At 43.2% G+C, this 22,367-nt stretch overlaps 1 protein-coding gene across 1 annotated transcript in view; it reads right to left on the reverse strand.

Annotated features, from left to right (window-relative positions):
• CELSR1 (cadherin EGF LAG seven-pass G-type receptor 1) overlaps positions 1-22,367 on the reverse strand; it is a 175,252-nt gene that overhangs the window by 18,736 nt on the left and 134,149 nt on the right. Inside the window, exons 14-24 of the mRNA XM_069801888.1 lie at positions 20,407-20,527; positions 19,003-19,186; positions 18,071-18,172; positions 16,179-16,273; positions 15,653-15,862; positions 12,775-12,958; positions 9,413-9,556; positions 8,021-8,222; positions 7,515-7,682; positions 4,937-5,063; positions 4,321-4,521 (exon numbers count right to left, since the gene is read on the reverse strand). Coding sequence (XP_069657989.1) covers positions 4,321-4,521; positions 4,937-5,063; positions 7,515-7,682; positions 8,021-8,222; positions 9,413-9,556; positions 12,775-12,958; positions 15,653-15,862; positions 16,179-16,273; positions 18,071-18,172; positions 19,003-19,186; positions 20,407-20,527 — 1,738 coding nt within the window. The remainder of the gene's footprint in view (positions 1-4,320; positions 4,522-4,936; positions 5,064-7,514; positions 7,683-8,020; positions 8,223-9,412; positions 9,557-12,774; positions 12,959-15,652; positions 15,863-16,178; positions 16,274-18,070; positions 18,173-19,002; positions 19,187-20,406; positions 20,528-22,367) is intronic.

The following is a 22,367-nucleotide window of genomic DNA, read 5'->3' on the forward strand; positions in this document are numbered from 1 at the left end:
ACAAATTGCTCCAGAGAATGGCCACCCTCAGCCCTGCACTGACTCAGTGTCTCCCGTTTCCACATCAAGGGCCATGCTATAGGTTTTTCTGCTACTTCATTCTTGCCAGCAGGAGAGATATCTCTCTCCAAGGAAGTGTGCTATTTTGGTACAGTTTTGTTTTGTTTTAAAGTAGACCACGTGTTGTGCTTGATATTAGTAGATAAAAAAGAAACTCTCCTTGTGTTTGGCAGAGGTGGAGGGGAGGTGTGAGAAGATCTTAGGTCTTCAGTTTCAGACTAGTCCCTAAGAAAGTCCTTCTTGCTCTGAAAAACTTCACATCTGGAGACAGAAATCCATGAAGCTTCAGCCCAGGAAAAGTGAACGTGCTGAACATGAGCAATGGATGATCTGTAGACTTTAACCAAAGAAATCCAGTCTTTCTCTCAGGAATTTTCTTATCAGTTAAATGAAATGTCTGTCCCAAAAACAGGCAAAATTCGATGTGATCTCATGATCTAAGATCAGATCAGCAGACCATTTTGCCCCATGTGTCTGTGTCATACGTCTGAAAAGGTCTGTTCCATCTACAGCTCCTGGGACTCTTTTAAAAAAATAAAATAAAATTGAGAAGCAAAAGCATGGATGCATCCATGGGGTAAGGCAGTGGCCATCTCTTTTGTACTTGCAGTTCTGTCCTGCACCGATGAACCCTACAGACCTTGCACATCTATATTTCAACACGTCATGGAGGATGCCTGGCCATTACCACTGGATTAAAATGATGCAGCCAGAAGTAGGTCACCACCTACTCCCCAGATCAATCTTTTACCTAATGTTGAAATCAGAGTATTTGACTACAAAGCGGGAGAGTGGCTTCTAGGCTCTACCTGGCTTGAGCAGGGGTGTTAACCCCCTTCTTGTCCACTGCAGAAAATTGCCCTAACTGCCAGGCTGTAGGATACTCTGTGTCCAGAAATGCTCAGCTCTACCCTCCTCTTGAGGCTGTGCTACTTGCAGTCAGGCACAAAAGTCATGAGGACAAAAAGAAAGCAGGCTAGTGCTGGCTGGGTAGTTCACATCTTCGGCTAGGAACAAGGGGAATCTGGAGCTTCCAGTCTCAGGTTTGGATTTGGTTTTTATCCTGTATCAGCAGCACAAAGTGGACCGCTCAGCTCTGCCAGGCTGAGAGCAGCAAAAATGAAGGACCTGCTGAAAATAAAGAGACTCGGTCCTTAGTGTGACTAGGAGTAACAGCTACAGTGGGCAAACTGGTAGCTGAAGTCATCTTTGTGACCGAATGGCCACCTTGAAACCTCTCACCTTCAGAGTTGCACTTCTGTAGTATCTGGTAACCAGCTCTCCCTCCCGACTTAACAGTTTGATGGGTGAAAACAGTAATGACCACAAGCATCTGACAACTGAATTGAAATCTCACCATTAACCTTCTCCTTTCAGAAGCAAAGCAAAGGATTTTGCCAAGGATCTGCTGATAAGCTTGAATTAAGAGCACTTTATGTAAGCATTCAATTTTTGTTTCAAAATATTTTACATTGTGTTTTGGAACCATTTGTTCCCATGCAGCACTGACCCCGCTTTCAGATTTTGGCATGACTTTTTAGTGTTTTTTCATGGTATAATGCTCAGAAATGTAAGTTTCCCTGTTTAACTTTGCTGAGTGAAGGAATCATACAAAGACCTCCAACTTTCTGGATTCACTTACTGCATCAGCTTTATTATAACACCAAGTGTTATTGAAAATGTAGCTCACCAAATAAAAGACCTTTCTTCCCTCTATGTAAGCAGGGCTTTTTTTGTTCCTACTCGCACATGCATATGAGTAGACTGCTGCCCTGAACATTACCTTTTTCAGGTAAGAAAAAAGAAAGAAAATAAATCACTTTCTATCAATAGTCCAGGGAAAGATTAAAACCTCACCCAGAAATGTGACTGTTAATTTACAGAAACCCATAAAGAGCAGGCTGGGTGCCAAGCAGCGCAGCATTATTTGTGCTCCAGCATTCTTTACCTCTTTATGTTCATCAGTGCATGACTCGTTAGACAACTCTCATTCCATACGGACAGATGAATAATTGTCTCAAGCAGACATGGCTTACAGCCCTCCTAACTTCTCAAATTGAGTGGGTAGGCTGTAAGGAGAGGCTTTCTGGTGTTTGAAATATATTCTGTAACTTAAAGATCTTTGTAAGTAGGTTAAAGGTTTGGGGTGTTTCACTGAGTCCTGGTAACAGTACAGGACACGATCACACCATGAGCCCCAAAGCATGAAAATGAGAAGGAGCAAAAGAGAACAATCTCACCAAGTATGACCATTAGTATTTGTCATATTGCTGTTATGAACTGGTTTACTACTCTTATAAACCTTTGCTTGGTGCTTCATGATACTATGAAAGGAATCTGGAAATGAGAAGCCATCATTTACTGCATAATTTTGGGTAAGATTCTGCAGGGATGTGGGCTTGGCCCCCTGCTCCTCAGTATTCATGTTGGAGAACTGAAAGAGTATAAACTCCTTGCTAGTGAAATGCAGTGAAGAATGAGTGGTGTGCTGAAGAAGGCATGGGAAAGGTCAAGTTACATGGAGTGCTGTGGATCAGTTGGCAAGGTGAGTTCATCTGAGCAAAGTTATTTTAATATGCAAACTTGTATATTATGAAACGAAGACAACATGGGTCACACATGACATGAGACCATATCCCAGATGGCAGGTCAGATCTCACCATAGCAGCAGATACGGAAGCGGAGTTCCTGATCAGGGGAATATCGGGATATGGGACTGGAAGTGACACTACCAGCTGGAAAGTTTTATCCAGTTTAGCATTCACAGCTTTTCAAAAGGTAAAGTGGGGGAATAAAATCCAGAAAAATGGCAACAGAGTAACCTGAATCTTAGAAACTGAAGTATTTAAGCAGCTTAATTTTATTTAGTTTTCCAAAAGAAATACTATTGAACAGAGGCTTCCTGGGAAGATTATTTTTATAAGAGAGGTCTTTCAAATTTCCTAGGAAAAGGTCTTGACAGCACTCAGTTACTGGAAGCTGAAATTAGACAAGGTCAGATACTTTCTAAAATGTATGTTATGGCTAAATGGATATTAGAACCCAGTGTGACACTTTTGGCTTAAGTTATATAGCAAGTGAGGCTGTGTGGTTAGACACCATGGTGTAATTACCATAACAGCGATGATACTCATTGAATGTAGGCATATTCTCCCATTTCTGCTGCTTGGACAATGTGGAAACAGCATGGTTAATTTTTTTTTTTTTTTGGTGTGTTTTCATCTCAAGATTTTACTTGCCTCTCAAAAATTTAGGTTGAAACATGTACAGTACTGGATTTCTAGATAATAAATTTTCTTCAGAGCCTTCAGATAATCCCTACGCTAACATTTTGAATATTTTTCGTATCTGTTAAGGACGTACTTTTTACTGCATGTCATCCCCCATCTGTCTAGTGCCTGTTTGGTACAGGCGACTGTGAAGCTTGGCAGTGCTGGAACCCTTGCCTGCTTGTCTCCTACCTGTCTGCATGGCAATCATGACTTTTGAGATGGGTACTACTGAGACTCTGCAGCAATACTACATACAATGCTACATAGTTAAGATAGCAATGAGGTCCTAGGAACAGAACATACACACTTCATGTGTGGCGTATATCTCATATTCAGTCCATTCATAGCTTGGGTTTCTTGACATGCACAACGCTTAAGGTGCCTGCACTAAGCTTTGGCAACAGATATGATGGGCTGAAGCCAACAATCACTGTGCCTGGAAGGCACAAAGCAAAGCGACAGGTTTCCTACTGATTCTTGGATGTAGCAAGCTGTCCCATGCCTGGCAAGTGGCTTCTCCAGAATGGCCATGGCGGGTGTGCAACATGCATATTAGCACCTGCACAGCAACACATAGTTAACGACCTACCAGTCAACACCAGGAGCCGTTTGGGCTTGTGAGGTACCTGCTGCAGGAGAAACTGGAGAGCCTCCTACTGAACAGACAAAGCAAGACAGAAAACATACTGATGGAAAGGAAGGAAGAAATCAGTATTCAGGGTTCAGTTCCTGGGACAAGCCTTTAACAGGGCTGCTGTCATATATTCTCTGAAAATAAGATATAGTCCTGTCTCCTGGCATTGCTATTAATCACATAAAACACACAAGCATATATTAAAAGTCTGATGTTTTTCAAATGACTGTTGAGGCCAAGCAGAAGTAAAGAAGAAGAGAAAGTGAAACAGATGGGAGCAGGTAGAAGTTGCAATATGAACCCCCTGATTTAAAGCTTGACAACAACTCTAGCAAGAAGCAGAGTAACTCTTACCGGGTTTTCAGTCTGGTTGATTCCAATAAGAAAGACAAGCTCAGAGAAGAAAAGGGCAGCCACCAGGTTTTTGTGGATACTGTGCAAATTGGAACGTAGTGTGCGGATCAGGACCAGCAGTATGAAGGTGATCAGCAAAGCCACCAGCGAGATGGATACGGTTGTGTAAGTGACGATCTTCAGAGGAAGCACCTCCCCATTCTGTAGAAAGAAAGACTAACAGGACCTCTGGGAGTTTTTCCTTCCTTTCCCTCCGATCAAATCTACTACTCGCAATGTCAATGTTTTCATTACTACTGAGTTAATATACAGATTTGCTTTAGGACCAACAGGAGTGGACAACGCCACCTCTTAAGTCACTCAACATGTCGAGTGTGTAGGGGCAGCACCCAGAGGGTGCAGTAACCAGGTAAGAAGCTCCTTTCAGCAGACCCAACGGTGAGTGCTGTCAGTCACAGGGCAATGCACTCCTGACACACTGCAACATGGGACTGATCCACTGACGATGCTCTGAGTCATGCTCAAAGCTCAAGCTCAAGCTCTGAATCAAAGCTTTTGAAAACCAAAGCCCTCGAAAACAAAAGCCCTCAAAAATCATGAGCCTGACATCACCCACCTCTCGTTTCGAAATGTCCATCAGGACGGCAAAGCTGGTTATATGGTTGCACTGGCAAGCGATATGGCTCTGGTTTCTGGAAAACAGCTCACATCCTCTGGAGGACCAGGCACCTGTCCCACCAATCCTGCAGGGAAAAAAGGCATTTCTGAGAGCCGTCCTCTGATCTCGCCTCACCTCCCGCTGCTATTGCTCTCCAGGGCAGCTCTTGCTCCACAACCAGAGAGGACTGTAAGTACCAAGACAGAAATATTTATAGCTGTCACCTGCCTGAAAGAGTATCATCAACTTAAAAAGCCTACAGTTGAAGTAGTTTCTGATATGACAGCTGGCTTTGCTGGCCAGATTTGGTGGTTTTATAACAATCTGTTTTGAGTTTAAAAAAAAAAAAAAAAGTTAGCTTTTGGGTCAGTGACCACACAAGCAATATGGGGAAGCAATTGCACAGAGCAAACTGGCTGTAACAAAGGTAAAAAATACCAAAATCACAGAGAGATACATGTTTTTGAGCCATCTCTATTTCCCTAGATCTAGACACTGCTTGTAGAGCTCTTATGTGAAATATGTTTCAGCAGTAATATGATTTCGTTATAGTGTTCCTCTGAAAAGTACACAAGAAAAGGTTAAAACCAGTAAATATTTCATATCAGGAGATCTCTTGTATTAACACTGAGGAGGAACTGCTCGCTTAAGAATTCTTCCCTGTGCAGCCTTGGTTAACTCCAGCGACTTCAGAAATTATTCTGTATCAATATTAATTATTCTATTCTGAAGTTAATGAGTAACAAAAATAGTCTTGTAGTTACTGAAAGAGTTTTTAATTAGCTATGACAGGACATCCTTTTTCATGCAGCAATAAAATATTAATTAAAAAGTTTTAATATAACTTTCTCTTGAAAAGTACTCACTTTTTAAAAATGCTTTCATTACATGCAGTTTAAGAGCTGCTTTTCAACTGTGGCTGCAGGAAGACGTAACACAGACAACAATGCCATTGAAGTTGCCAGCAAATAGCTAATAGATGAATCACTTTAGAACTAATGAGTTATTCAAGCCCATACAATGTTTAAAAATTTATGAAAAAGGACTTGCCATTCCCTCATAATTGGCAGAATCATCTGTACATACAAGCAAGTACACTACTTTACATGCAGGCAAATGGAGTACTTTATTATTGCGAACATAACAGATTTCTGTTGCTTCTTCGATCCTTTCAATGATATAATCTCCTGAAGCTTTTGACTAGGAGGCAAACACTTCCTAGGTTAGTTTGCTCTTTTATTTCCAGCACAGGATATTGCTTTTTAATGGATTTTTCCATAGGTTTACTAGAGTTTTTGGGTTATTAGGAAACAAGTAACAGCTATTCCTCATACCCTGGGCAGACAATATCCTCTCACTATATACCTGGTTTTACGGCTGAAAATTGCATTATATATGTGATAGTTACCATATTGTGAAATCATAACATGCAGAGCATGTAGTTACCTCTCAACACATTTTCTTTTGTTTTATCCACACTCTTGAAATATATCCAACAGGACTGTGCTGTTTCCACAGTGCCATGAACCCAACAAAACACTTACAAGCATATACAGTTCTTAACATTTTTCACATTTTCAAGAAAAATATGTCTGTATCTTTAATTTTACTGAATACAAAAGACCCAAATGAACCATTTTCAGAATATTTCATCCTTTCCCTCACACTTCCCTCCTAGAGAGTCAAATACTCTCTCCTTATGTTCTGCTTATGTATTACGATTGCTTCCTATCAACTGGAAAAGGTCTAAGGTCCCAAAGAAAGTATTTCCTCTCCCACCAATTTTTCACTAAAATAAATGAAAGCAAATCCATAATAGTTGATGGAATGAAAGGTAAGTTGCTTCTTATCAGTAGAACTGTCTTTGGGTTGACTTTTGATTTAAAAATTCAAGATTAAAAAATTTATAATCTTTACTCATATAGTTTTATCTGCAAAACCTCAGACGTCCTTTATACCAACATGAAGACTTGGTTTTGTAATTTTTTTACACTGGCCCTGGCATCAAGGGTGGGTGCCTCCTTGCCATGGACTCTGTCCATAGTCACTGCAGTGTAACAGGAGAAGATTCAGTCCATGTAAGAACTGAATCATCTCCTGGAGATGCTGTCCTAAAAAGAGGGCATGGGGCAATGAGAGTCCTGACTTAGGGACCTCAGATGAGTCATGAATTCAGGCACTGGCATCGGACCATGCCTGTCCAGATACACATCTGTGGGAAAAAATCAGAAGCAAATACAAGGAGATTGTGGGATTTATTATTTCTAGGTGAAATTGAACCCTGCAGAAAGACATGATGGCACTGTGTTTGTTAAAAACCACACGGCTAATCCTTTGTTTGAGGAGTTACGATGATTATTTTCATTTTTCTCAGGTTGGTGGGAAATGACTACATGGCTCTATTCCACCAGAAATCAGTTGCCAGTTGAATAAACTGAGCAAAAAGGGTTTTCCTCCAGAATTATCTTCCTGGGCAGAACTTCTCTGCTACTGAGACAGTTGCCATGCACAGCCCTAAAGCAAGCAGGAGACATACGTGATGGAATGATTCCAGAAGACACAGACGGGCTTTGTTCTCTCCTCTGTTTCCAGCATGGCGTACTCCACTATGATGGGTTTTTCCACCAAGTTGGGAGGAAGCTCCCCGTCACTGTGAATGGCTGTGCTCACTACAGGTGTGTTAATAATAGGGCGATTTGGCAATCTGCAGAAGGAGAAAAATTGCACAGCGATCTGAACATTAAAATGCAAAGCACTGATTTGGTAGGTTCTGAAAAGAAAAGATTCCCAGACACTTCCACTCAGAAAGCAAAGTAGGTAGTAGAATCTGCCTTCCACACAGCTGTGTTTCCAAAAGCTTCTGGCACTACTGACATGGTTATTCTCCCACAGTGTGCCAGAGAAGAAGAAGAGACAGTACTGCGGAGACAACTGCAGCACAGATGACATTTGGTCAGTATAAAAGCAGCTCTGTCTCCCCTGCACACTCAGAGCAAGTGGAAGAAGGGATCTGCACAATTCACAAACAGATCTGAAGTTTACCTCAAGCTCCTTCGGTCAGGATCATAGTTTTCTGGCAGGAGGTGTCCCAGGGATCGGTATATAATGACCATGGCAACAGTATGATGTGTTGAGTCATCTGGGTGTCGCTTCCTTCTCTTTGCAAAAGCACTCTCAGGGCTTAGTGCATCACCGTTCACTTTAGAGGATAATTTTTGATTTGAAGGCTTCATTGTAGGCACTGCTATGGAATTAACACAAATATTAAATTATTTCCACACAACTTTGGAGCTACCATTTAAATTGTGAATTTTGCTTTGCAAAGATACAGAAATATTACTGTTGGTTTAACTCTAGGCTTATAATGCTAATGTTATGTTTGATATTTTCAGTAAAATTTTAGCATATTTCATAGTTATACAGCCGATAATCAAATAACCATTGAACCATGAATAACCATTTAGTCTAGCTAGAAAATAAGCCATTTCTAAGCTAGAAGATCCATAAGTATATAAATACTCTGTGCATGATTTAAGGAGAACATTAAAACAATACATATGCTATTAAATTGCATGTGCCTTTGTATATGGCAAAGCTAGTGTTATGAATACACCAATTGGTCACATGGGATTTCTCCCTGCTAATTGTGTCATATAATGAGCTTTCAATTTTGGCAGCATCTCTTAAAATTCACATTCCCTTTTTTCTTACAGAAAAGATACAAAGCATACAAGCAGGTGCCCTGTTTCTGAGGAAAAAGTCATGAAGTTGTATTAGCTTATTAATTACTATGTGTTGTTTTCAAAAGTGTTACTACTTCCCCATTCGGAGGATATACAGCCATGGTATGTGTATAATTATTGCACTTTGGGTTACCCTCTCTCTCTCTTCCCTTGCCCACGGTAACTTGTGGTTCCTCTCAGCAATCTCTTCAGAGACACTGGGAAGCAAGTATTTCCCCAAGTATTCTCCCTCATCACCCATGTCCCTGCGCAGCTCAAGACTTTTTATTTACTGTCTAGTTCTGATAACACAGCTCTGCTCCCAGATTTGGATTCTCCATCTCTCACACCACCTCCCTCCATCTCTGCAGGGACCGGGGGAAGGTGGCTGCAGGCTCCAGGCAGCCGTCCCATCCAATGCTGGTGGGAACGGAGGCAGAGCATTTCTCTCGCATTGATGGGGCGGTTCGAGGGGCCGCGAGCGAGACCTGACAGGCAGGTACAGCCAGTTACGCAGCCCCCCATGCTCCTGTCACTGCCGGCAGGCAAAATGCCTCAGAAGTATGTGCAGCTGCTCCATCCCTAAATAACGTTCGCTTGTGTAGATGGTCGCCCCGCTCTCACCCTAGTACCACTCCGCTTCGTGAGGATTAATCATGCTTCTTGGGAGCTAGTCAAAACTGCCCTCCGAATGGCAGCAGAAGGGTTTTACCTTTCCTGTCTGAAGGTCTGAACAAAGTATCAGGGAAGACAACAGATGACTCCAGATCTTTTGGATAATCTTCTTTAATCTCATGAAATCGTGGTATTCTAGCTCCCGTGAAATTAGACTTGTCAAAGATGTCAACAGCAATAACTGGGGGAAAAAAAGTTTCCCATAAAATTAACTTCAATGCTTTCAGATATGATATTGTGACAAAAGGAAACATGATTGAAAGGTTAAAATATCTGCACGATGCAGAGAAGACTTTTAAACCCCGAAAGACAAAAGTGAAATTTAATTTCTCTCAATCGATACCTTAAATGACAACTATAAGCTCACGTGTCAGCATTATGTTACATTTATCAAATTATAAATTTATTTTGCAGTGGAAAGGGATTCACAGGACAGTATCTCATACTATGAAAACACTGCTGCAAACATTGGAAATACAGAAGTGGCATGTTCCAATTTCAGACTTGCTTCTTGTTGGGAAGGCTAAATCTGCTGCTTCATAAATATAGTTCTTCTACATCTGTTAAATTGCAAAGTCAGCTAAGCAAAGAAAATAACCTGGATTTTACCTGGGACTACTCCTTAGTCCTCCAGTTCTCCTTCCTCTACACTAGCAGTTTCTCTCTGGCTCACCTCATCAGCTCTGCCTGTTGTTTAACTGCCAAAATATTTAAAAGCAGCTGAGTTGGCTTGAACTTTCCCATTTAAGAGAAGTCATTGAGTGCCAATTTAGAAGTTCTAATAAAAGTGAGAAGCTGGAAGTCCTGGGGGTAACCCTACACCAAAAGCTGTGATCCACTGCAAGTTTCTATATGAAGAAATATCCAAGTTAAGATCTGCAAATTCCCATTCCTTTCCTAGTCTCTAAATAACTCCCAGATGGGCCATTAGGAAACTCCGTTAACACCATGTTCACCTGGAAAAACTTTTCAAAAGAAAACAGACCCCTTTCAGGCCAGAGTTGCCTCATCCTTCCCAAGCTCATGCCTCTTTACTCAGGAAGAACTGGTTGAAAAAAATCAGGATTTACAACCTGCAAGAAATTCTGGATTTGTTTTCATCTCAGTTCAGTTAAAATACTGAGCAGACTTTTTTTCTGAGTGTGAGGATAGAAGTATTTTGATTCTGATAGTCCTGAATCAAAAGGAAATATTTCGTTTTGGTTTATTAAACAGAAATCAAAAGTATATCAGTTTGGCTTAGTTCAACAATAATCCTTCCCCCCTGGAGCTGATGCAGGACTTTATAACTTTGTAGCTTGACTGTCTCATGCCTTTGCTTTTTATGCCCCTATGACTGTGGACAGGAAGCACTCTCAGGACAAAGTTTGTAGGCAAGGGGAAATTCACTTCTTACACCAATGGGTGTAGTTGGGAAAATAAAGATTTTCGGCACATGAGCCCTTCTTCAGGTCTGAAAATAAAGCTGAAGCTTGAAAAGGTAAATACAAGTTCAGGCTGATAACAATTTAGACCACCTCTGAAAGAAAAAACGGCACGCTGCTTGGGAGGGACCTCTGAAGGTCACCCAACTCAGTCTCACCTCCCACTCAGAGCAGGACTATCACCAACATCAGACCAGCTCAGACTGTTGGTACCTGGGGAGAAAATGAAATAGAGAGGGCAGGGGAGAAAAGGGGGAAAGATGCCGACCAGGCTGTGGTTGCTGTGATTCACTTGCCCGTGTACCGCGGGGACACCTGTGAAGTACACCACAGTCCTGCAAGTGCAGGAGCTGCTATTCGTTGTTCAGAGGAGGCATTTACTATGACAGGTGGGGAAGGTGTCTTGGTACGTCTGATGTTTCCTTCTCGGTTTAGACACTGACCCAGTCACAAGTGGTGCTCCCCAGGGCTCAATATTGGGGCCAGTTCTGTTTAATATCTTTATCAATGAACTGGTCAAGGGGATTGAGCGCACCCTTGGTCAGTTTGCAGATGACACCAAGTTGGGAGGGAAGGTTGATCTGCTCGAGGGTAGGAAGGCTCTACAGAGGGATCTGGACAGGCTGGGTCGATGGGCTGAGGCCAACTCTATGAGGTTGAACAAGGCCAAGTGCTGGGTCTCACACTTGGGTCACAACAACCCCATGCAACGCTACAGGCTGGGGGAAGAGTGGCTGGAAAGCTGCCCGGCAGAAAAGGACCTGGGGGGTGTTGCTTGACAGCCAGTTGATCATGAGCCAGCAGTGTGCCCAGGTGGCCAAGAAGGCCAACAGCATCCTGGCCTATATCAGCAATGGTGTGGCCAGCAGGACTAGGGAAGTGATTGTCCCCCTGTACTCAGCACTGGTGAGGCTGCACCTCTAGCACTGTGTCCAGTTTTGGGCCCCTCACTACAGGAAAGACACTGAGGTGCTGGAGCGTGTCCAGAGAAGGGCAACGAAGCTGGTGAAGGGTCTAGAGCACAAGACCTATGAGGAGTGGCTGAGGGAACTGGAGTTGTTTACTCTGGAGAAAAGGAGGCTGAGGGGAGACCTTATCGCTCCCTACAACTACCAGAAAGGAGGTTGTAGTGAGGTGGGTGTTGGTCTCTTCACCAAAGTAACAAGTGATAGGACAAGAGGAAATAGCCTCAAGTTGCACCAGGGGAGGTTTAGATTGGATATTAAGAACAATTTCTTCACCGAAAGGGTTGTGAAGCATTGGAACAGGCTGCCCAGGGAAGCGGTTGAGTCACCATCCCTGGAGGTATTTAAAAGACGTGTAGACTTGGTGCTTAGGGACATGGTTTAGTGGTGGACTTGGTAGTGTTAGGTTAATGGTTGGACTCAATGATCTTAAAGGTCTTTTCCAACCTAAATGATTCTATGATTCTAAGGATATTTTGGACCCCAAGGATTTTGCTCTGATGATGGGTTTTTGCAAGGCTGGGAGGGCAATTGAAGGCTTGGGTGGGTGATTCTGAAAAAATACTGAAAATTCTGAAAATCAGAGGTATACGATCAATAGCAGGGTTTCTTTTGTACTGCGGTAATTCTTCAAGTGGTGGTGGTGTGATTCTTTCTAAAATGGGATCTACTATGTTCAACTGTACTAGGTGGTCTCAAAATGCATTACCTTTACTTGCAAACTTTGTCCTTCCGACCATCTGTACACTACTGTGGCTCAACAAAATGCCGCACGGAGCAGTGGCATGGTCCAGAGGGAAAACAGATCAGACATCTCCCAGGAGGCCCCCATGGCAACGGAGAGATATGGATCAAGGCTCAATTGACTTGAAATGAATGAACTGATCAGATTAGAAAATCCAAGTATGCTGTTTCTCAGTGGGTACTACTAAAACAAATAGCTAGAACCTCTATCCAGCACATTTTTAAAGCTCTAATACAAAATGGCAGTTTTCAACACAGATACTCACTCATGTTAGTGGCGACAATGACAAAAGGTCTCATGTAAGTTTTCTTCATGTTCTGGGCCACGTTGTTGAAATATTCCTCATAGTGCCTGAGCAGATGAGCCGTGCCACCCTCTGTTCGCTGAATTTGCTCCCAGTGCTCCTTATTGCTGGGATCCAGTAGAGCACTACCCACTTTGATAATATTCTGAGAAACAAAGTACAAGCCTAAATTATGAAGCAAACAAAGCGCTGGGTTTCAAGTGAGGAATATTGAAAATGATTGGCATTACTGCCTCAGGTGAGTGTATAATGAAATATGTTAATGCAGGCATGTTCTACTGCAGCCGTATGAAAATATGCACACCAGTTACTCACCCTGAGGTTTTTTTGTTACATAAAGCAAATCCCTCCAAACTTTTTATGAGCAAAGTAAGCCAAAATTGCAGGCTGCAAGAGAACTGCCTACTTTCTTTCCCCTTTATGACAGGAACCTAGCAAGAAAAAGCAGAAGGAAAACCTAACCATGTTTTCTTCGTCTTGGAGAGACGAGAGACAAGAAAAGCAAAGCGCTTGGTACCTACACTGAAGATCTCCCCCAGAGAAATCAGAATAATGTGATATGTTAAAAATCAAAAGAAAGCCATAGATAGCAATATTGCTTTCTCTTTTGATTTTTTTTAACTTTGTTGATTCTTGGATAACTAGGACAAATTACATGGTGAACAATGACAACAGCGAATATTAACTTGCATATACAAACTTGAAATTACATAGGAAAACTTAAATCGTGTTGTTCTCCCCCCATTTTTATGTTGCTTGCAAATGGTGTTAAAAAGGAAGTTCTGGCTGAGGACCTGGCCCTTCTGCCCTTTCTTACAAGAATGTGCAAAGGGACCCTCAGGCTGAATGGAAGAAGACCCCAAAAGAGAGTGTTAAATGGCTTAAATGGGAAAGGTGCTAGTAAGTTTTTAATCTTGCTGTACGTAAGAACTACACTGTTGTGTCAAAACATAATTCCTAAGTAAGGTAAAATCTGCATAAATGATGGTAGGAATTAATCACCTCAAGCTCTGAAATAGCCAAGACAAATATTTAGGCTTCATTTAGAAGCAGATGGGGAAGACGGTGTATTCTCTAAGTATTGTCTGAGGTTGCAAGCATGTATTTGAGATAAAAGAGGCTGCCATTATGACTACCTTTATCTAGGGTGAGAAGCCATACACGGTTCTCCAGGAACGCAGGAGACACATGCTGTACTTGGTACCAGGCCTCCTTGGTGTTTGTGAATGTTATTTATGTTGTTTTATTACCTATTTTTCAGGCTTCTGCCTGAGACTATAAAAAAAAAAAAATCCTTCTGTCCTTGTGCTCCCTCAGCCTAGGATGTTACCTCCTTTTTCCATGAGCTTTACTGATTAGTTTTCAAATTCTTGACCTATCCTAAAAATATTTAGGGAGTTCTTGAAAACACCACCTATATGAGTTTCAGTGCCAAGTGCAGTGAATAATAAATTAAAGCAGAGGTTTCCAAATCAATTTTTTTTTGCTTATTGTTCTTATTTTTACTTAACAAAACATGCTAAAACTGAACTTCCTTCTCAAGATCTGAATGGGGGAATTCATTCACTCCACAGCCTGAAGGTACAAGTTTGTCAGCACAGTGTCTCCTTAGGAAATGAAACACTGAATCTCTTAAAATCTGGTGCACCTGAAAAGTTATACGTTTCAGAAGTTCTCTGCTCTCTGTTGACCGTACAGCCCAAGACTGAAGAATTTTCTCAGCCACATTTCCTCCTGCTCCCACCTCCCTAGGAAATTCCTCTCCTGGTGCAGTTTGGCCTTGCACAGGGTCTCCAGGTTCACCCCAAAGTCTGCCTGGCCTGGCTGGTCCTCCCAGAGTACTGTGAGCAGCAAGCTGGGTGTAGCACACCTTCAAAGGGAGCCAGGCCACCTTTGGCCAGCACAGAGTCCAGTCTTGGCCCATGGAGGGTTTGTTCCAGCATCCCTACGCTGGTGCCCAAGCTCTGGGCTCTGCTAGCACAGGTCCAGGAGGATGTTTTAGCCTGGACTCTGTGCTGTGCCATGGTTAGGATCTTGGAAATACAACTGACAAGTGTGGACAGCAGTACCCTGCAGCACACATGGCAATGAGGAGACCTCTATGACCCTGACATCAGTCATCCAACCTTCACATTTTCAGACCACAGAAAACGCCCAACTTCCTCCACATCTAACATTTTTTCACCACAGCTATGTGTTTCCCCCAGATAGGGAGGGTGCTACAGCTTGTTCTCTAGACCTGGTCAGGTCTTTGGTAATAACTGGGTCTTTCATGAATGCTCTGACTAGCAGAAGCCTTCTGGCACACGTTTTTGTATATGTCTGCATCACTTAAAATATCAATACAGCATGGAGTGTCTTTCAATGTACCAAATCTTTAATAAACATGCCTCGAGTGTTTCCAAACTGGATTATAAGAAACCTTCAGAGTCAGTAACTGGCTCAGAGTTAGTTCACTGCACATTTAAATGAAAATGATCACATCAGGCAGGTTTTCCAACAAAACTGAATATGGTATACAAAACTATTTTGCCCAGGAATAACACATCAGCTTGATTATTTTTTCATTTGGGGAATTTTGCTTTTGGTTGTTACTATGATGATATTTATTATAACAACACTTTCTATGGTATTTGTATTACACACACATATGTGTGCATACACACATGCATAACCAACTTTGATTCTAAGTTGAGAAGACTGACTCATTTGTGAAACGGATTAAGCAATTACATGATACTCGCTCCATCTTGGTCAAAGACAAATTTAATTATCCATTGCCATAAAACTTTTAAGGGGAACTGTAAAGGCTTAGCACAGTATATAGTATCTCTCTTACTTCATTGAATTCCACATCCCTCGTGGCTGCCAAGTCAAACCCTTGCTGCTGGCTCTCATACTGGAGGACCCGGATCATCATCTGGTAAGCTGTCCTCACATCGTTGCCATATAAGCTGTGTGTGTGTTTGGTGGCATTCTGCAGCACTCTCACGATCCGTATGGTTTTGTCTCCATCCAGCTTGGTCTCATTGTGGTGTAACTTCTCATTCTGAATCAGAGACAAGAAGGAAGAAAAACCCCAATGATGTATCTTTTTTTTTTCATTCTAGTTACAAATACAATCATCATTTAGAGATTTTTGGCATAAGGGAGTTGTTTGATCAAAATGGTGTTTGGCTTGAGAAAGGGTTGACAGGACAGCTCAATGGAAAATGTAACTGAGAGCCAGAAAAGCACAAGGGTCCTGATGGGAAATGAGGGGGTTCAAGGACTCAGTCAAAAGATGGAGTGCAGGGATATCAAACCGGAGTCTGAATTGATAATCAGTTACAAAATAAAGGCAAAAATGAGAAAACACAGCTTACCATGATTTTTAGATCAACAAAAGTGCTAGTGGTGCAGTTGAAAAGCTCAGGGGGCAGCCAGCCCTTCTCAATGTTACAATGGCGAACCGCATTTCCTGAAGGAAACAACGTTAATGGTAAATGGTAAATAATGTTCTGAACTGTGCTGGGTAAATCTTCACAGATTTCAAATATCCTAGACTTTCAGATTTCCTACATTTTCAAGTTTCTTGGAGCTATGCAAGAGAGGAAAGTTAAAGATTACTAATCTTCATGAATCATTTTCCTCAGGCTTTAGAGAAGAGTTAGGCAAGCTTCAAGATCTGCCCAATTGCTCTCATCCTCACTGCCTTAATGTTCTCAAATGAATTCAGCGACTTATTTATACCAAATATGAGAAAGACTGTACACTTCCTAAATGTTTCTGAAAACATCCCTGCTCAGATTTCTGTGCGACAGCCTATATAGGAAGACATCCTGGAAAATGTTGTCTTCATGTCAAAACATGCTAGCACCTTTGCATGCTGCGTGTGGTAAACACTTCAGCCAACACGTATAATTGCCTTTTGCCACCTGTGAATGGTCTGTGAGCAGCTTACTGTTTAATTTAGGCTATTATTTTGTACTATTTGTCAAATAATTTTAAAACGTGATTCTTGGCTGTGGATACTTCACAGTGAATTGCAAGTTATCAAATGTAAAATTTACATTGTGCTAGTTAACTTGCACATAACATATTGCATGTGCCTAAGCCATTTAATTACTAGTATCTAAATAAGAATTATAATTAATTTAACAATATCTAATTACATTACTTCTCTTCCATGATTAGGTGAATACAATTAAGCCTCAGGTTCTTAGTCTGAATATTCATTATTACAAAGCTTACTTTTTTTGAATGTTCTGTAAAATTCACTTAAAACATGCAATTCCAGTGAGTACCCTTGCCTTTTAGCCTATTTACTAGAAAGGACACTTGGGTCAACCACAAGAACAGTGCAGAAAACTTATTTTAATTCAACTTTATACTGTTTAATAATGTAAATATTCTTCACCTAAAAAATAATAATCAATTCTATCTCCTAAAATCCTCAGAACAGGAGCTTGGTTGACCACAAATCTTCTGCACACCTACAGGCAGTGACCTCCCCTCAGTAATATCTGGGGAAGTCACATACCATTTATAACTCATTGACCCTGAGGGGCACTCGCAGCAGAGAGTTACCAGGCCCAGAAATGAGACAGAGGTTTCACTTCCCGCAGAACAGCCTTCGGAAAAGATTGTGAACTCCGTTGTCAAAAATCTGATAAATGTTTTCAGGGACATGCATGAAAAAGCAGGTTGTCATTTGCTTCTGTACAAAACAACACAGCTCACGTGCTTTATAAAATGCGTTTTTCAGCTCTCTGACTTATGGGTTAGAGAAAGGATATTGGGTGGAAAAATGTGAGTTCTGTTGTAACTCTGAACTTTATTAGCCTGCAACGCTAGTAAAGCAATCATCAGGTAAACAATTTTCCTCATTTCATCTTTGCCCAGAGGAGCTGTATCGCTAAAGAACAGGTACAAATCACTAGAAACTAGAAGTTACATGTGTAAGAATTGCTTGATAAACATAAAATAGAAAACTGGACTGTGCTTTTTTGAAAAGACAGATACAGAATTTCTGTTCTTTATATGTTTACCTGCTGCACTTTTGTATTTATTTACTGCTACTATTCCAAATGTATTTTAACAGTTCTTGAGTTTCAGCTAGCTAAACTTTTCTGCTTGTGATATGCATGAGCTATGCTGTAATCTCCAGACCCAATGAATTAATGCCATTCCCTATGTACACGGTGTTTTTTCTCTTATTTTTCCCCTCAGACAGGCATGTAGATAAAGTAGTTAATGTTTTACCCAGGGAACTTACCCACTGATCCCTTAGGACATGGCACAGCAGCTGGCTGGCCAAACTTGGTCTGTGGCCACCAAATACCAGCCTCGAAAGCTTTGGGACAGCCATTATAAATTACTGAAAGCGGAAAAAGAAATGATGTAATTTTTCTGACAAGATAAAAATCACAAAAAGGAGATATTTCAACCTGCCTAAAGGACCTTCCTGTAATTCCCAAGCTCCGTCAGGATATCCGTCCTCTGCAGCGCCTTCTAAGCTGTAACCCATCAGCTGCTCCTTATCCAGCAGTGCAGGCAGACAGGTACAGGCAGAAGAGAGCTCAGGATGATTATGGGGCTCTGGATTTTGGCTCTGCCTATCTCTGGCGGCTCCTTTATTGTGGGAAAATGTTTCTCCTTCGTTTCACCCACACTCTGGCGAGAAGGCTGTTGCAGCAGCTTTGTGCTGATCACCGGAGGAGGGTGGGTGAGTGAGAGGGAAGGCAGGATGGGCAGGACGGGGAAGAAAGGCAGGGGTCACCAGGCGCGTGGCACAGCCGCGGTGGGCTGTGAGAAGGCGAGAGGGCTCTCGCCGGCCTCCAGCTGCAGCACAGCAATACAACGCTGCACTACCAGATGAACTCAGGTTTCAAGTAAAATTGGGATTAGCGTTTCGCTCTCCCCCCCTAAGCTTGCTATATTTCCATTTGATGAAAATTAAAGAAATAGGAGCTTTTTTATTTTTCCCCAGCCACCGTGAGTCATACCGGCACAGACTTAGGAGGAGGGGTGCACGTTTAGGCTGCTGCAGCTCCCATCGCGCCTGCTGGAGCCAGCCTGCTGGGCTCACGCGTGCCCCGGGATGCAGCTGCATGCCCACCGCTGCGCACCCCCCCCGCCCGCTGCTAGCAGCCCTGGTCCTGAGACCACAGCCCGCCTGACCGGCAGCGCTCGCTGGACAGGAGGTACCTTCACAGCCCTTCACGGTTACTTCAGCAAACGGGTTGTCGCAGCGGTTGCACTGCCGCCCTATGACGCCAGGTTTGCAAGGACACTGTCCTGTCTCCATGTCACAGGCGCGTGTGTGGGAGCCGGACGGGAAGCAGTCGCAGGGGTAGCAGGTGTCACTGCTCTGGGGCCTGTAGTAATTTGCCTGGAAAAAACAAAACGATAGACACAAGGTATTTGACTTATATTCCAAATTGCTCGCATTTCTGAAATCCTGCACCAGCAGCACGTGCATCATGAAAGGGCTGATTTTGAAAAGCACGGGATAATAACAATATTACTTTTAACAGAAAATGTAATAACTATGGGAAGTGTGCTGTTGGCCCAGGCAACGCGCAGAGGCAGAGCTGAGCGCTGCGGGGGATGGCTGGGCTGCCCTGTGCCACAGAGACCCAGGGTTTGGACCACCATTTGCAGTGGGGGCGGAGGGCCCACGTTACTCCTCGTGTACTTGCTGCCAGTGCCCAGCAAATGTCGTCTTGGAGGATCTTTAGTTTCCTCTGCTTTGCAATTCTACTCCTGTATGGCACTAACAAGCCAGTAAGGAAACGAACTTCCTGCGCTGTCCGTTTGTTTTTCGTGTACAGGGTGGAGAGCAACCAATGATCACGTATTCAAATCGCATCTGTAAATGCTTTTGATCTGAGGCGTTACGCGATTGCACAAGAGCATGGTGCTGGCACCCCACTGACTTGATTTAACGCAACAGTTGCTGTGTGTCCTGCTGGCATTTCAGAAAGGAGTACGGGGCCAGATTCACTGCCGCCGGTCTGCACAGGCCCAGCTCCTCTGATGTCATTCAAACCTATTGTAAAACCTATTGTGAGAAGTCCTTTGTAGAAACTTCAGGAGGGAGGCACCTCCCCTCCCGTGTCCTCTGTCTGTCCACAGCAAATTCCTCTTAAACTCCACAGAGCTGGCACTGAGGAAAGCATTTAGCCTCTCTATTATTTACCTCTCTCCAGCTGCTAGGCCTTTTGCTGGCCACTGCACAGGGGAGAGCTTCACCCAGCTAGCCTGAGCTGTTTCATGGCTATTACTCACTTGTGATACACAAACCACCACCGGCACTCCTCTGCACCCCGGTCTGATCTCCCCCGATAATCCAGGCTGCACTTCAGAGAGATCAGAGCCAGGCTTTCATCCTCTCAGTTTTGCTTTCCAAATGCAAGTAAGATAAGAGCTGCACAGTACGATTTTGTGAAGGGCGGTGCCAGCAAAATATTTTAGGTAAAGTTTTAACTACACTGAGCACATATACATATGATACAAAGCACAAGTGTGTGTACTTTGCCTCAGATATTCACTTATAGTTACTTTTTAAACTAAAGAAATTTTGACTTAAGACTGGTTTCTTTTGCTTACCTTGCAGTGGCATTCTCCATTGGTCTTATTGCAGTCAGAATCAAACCCTTTACTAGTCTCACAATTACATGGGCCACAGATGGGATTTCCCCACCAGCCTCTGGGACAAGGCAGGTCAATCCTATGAAAGAAAATCAAATGGAAAGAAAGTTCTTTTAAGTTTCCTCTTAAAAGATGGGACAGAACTGCTTTGGGCCAAATCTGCACTCAACTCCCATCAGCTTATAGAGTGTAATATATCCCACTGCAGCAGCCAGCAATATATATATAAATATATATACTTTATAATAAAAGAAAATAAAGAATATCAGTGCCACGAAACCCTAGAGGGAATGCTTCTCTAAATGTTTTCAAGACCGACTCATCTTTAAAAGGAGTGTATATCTGTATGAGCAAATGAAGTGCCCCTTCCTCTGGGAGAGGGTGATGGGGCCCCAGGCTGCCTAACGGAAATGGTCCCAGTTCCACCAGCCCCAGTCCCCCGCTGTGGAAAGCGCTGGCTGGGGCAGGCTGGACAGCTTGTGTTGAGCTGTGCTAGCACTTCAACAGCTCAGGCAACTGCAGGCAGTGCTGAGCCCGTGCCCTGGTTTACCTACTGCCACAAACAGCTTTGGGGTACAGCTCCCCAGTACTTTATATCCCACTCCCCTATCCCTATGGGTTCCTGTCCCAGACGTGCCATGGGCAGCAGTGCTTGTCCAACCTGTGGGGACACCAGCTCAGGTGCAAAGCTGGCTGCAAGCTCACCCTACAAAGAAAAGTCACTACTTTCAGCCAACCTGGCTTTCTCAGCCAGCTCACTGCAGGGTCTGAAAAGCCCTGGTCTGCCACAGGGTAGGAGGAGGAGGACACATGTGGTTGGCAACATGGAAGAGGGAAAGGTGGCAGCTTTGATGCAGACTATGAATCAAAGACTATGATTCAGACTATGAATGAAGCAGCGCAGCTCTTTGGAGGCTGTGCAGCAACCCACATGCCACCCCTGCTGCAGGATAACCCTCATTTTTGTTGGTTCTGTTTCTTCTGGGTGAGCTTCTGAGCAAGTTTGTCCCACAGATCCCCCAATACTAGTGCTGGCAAGGAGAGCGCTGGGAAGGGGCAGTGACCAGGGTCTCTGCTAGCTGGAAGTCTTCGTCAAGCAATAGCCTGAAGGATCAGGCAATAGCCTGATCAGACTGAGTCTGATCAGCATAACGCACAAGGAATCCCCTCCCTGCTGCTCATGTTAGGAAAGCAAAGCTGTTTGCTGTCTGTTTCAAAGACCACGCAGAATTTTGTTCATGGTAATTGCCAGGTTTGTACTTCTATGTTTTATAATATGAAAAACCACAATGCTGCACTTGACATGATGTCAGCAGATAATGACAAGGGACAACGTCTCTGCGTCGCTAATCCAGAGGAATGAAAGACGAATCTGGCAACAGCACGGCCAACATTTGCAAGCCCACACAACAAAAGGCGGAGGAAGAAGCTTGCGGTTTTCAAAGGGATGGAAACATCACATGAGCTATTCCTAAATGGGCAGACAAATGCACTTCATTTGCACATCATGAATGGCCCATATTACAGTAAATCAAAGTGCCGCCTCTGGGATAAGGCTGGTTGCTGAATGCTTATCTGAGACCAGGAAGCCAGTGACGAGGGAATCGGCACGTTTCTCCCACACAGCAACAGGACATAGGCCTCCCAGACTGTCCCAGAAGAGATGGCTTTTTGCCAGCCCACGGACTGGACCCAAACTGCAAAGCCATTTTTTCTGGTCACAGGCCACCTAACTGAGTGCATCGCTCTGTGTGCGTGCTGGGGGAGCTGAAGGAGAGACGCAGAGCAAACTCAGGCCAAGGCCGCCACAAGGTACAGGTCAGCTGCAGTGCTGTGTAACATGGTTGAGACCCCGAGCTGCTGATGAAGAAAAGTGGCCCCTGAGTATATGGAAGTTTGCCTGGTCTCTGGGAAGAGAG

This window comes from Haliaeetus albicilla, chromosome 14, assembly GCF_947461875.1.
Source record: "Haliaeetus albicilla chromosome 14, bHalAlb1.1, whole genome shotgun sequence".
NCBI lineage: Eukaryota > Metazoa > Chordata > Aves > Accipitriformes > Accipitridae > Haliaeetus > Haliaeetus albicilla.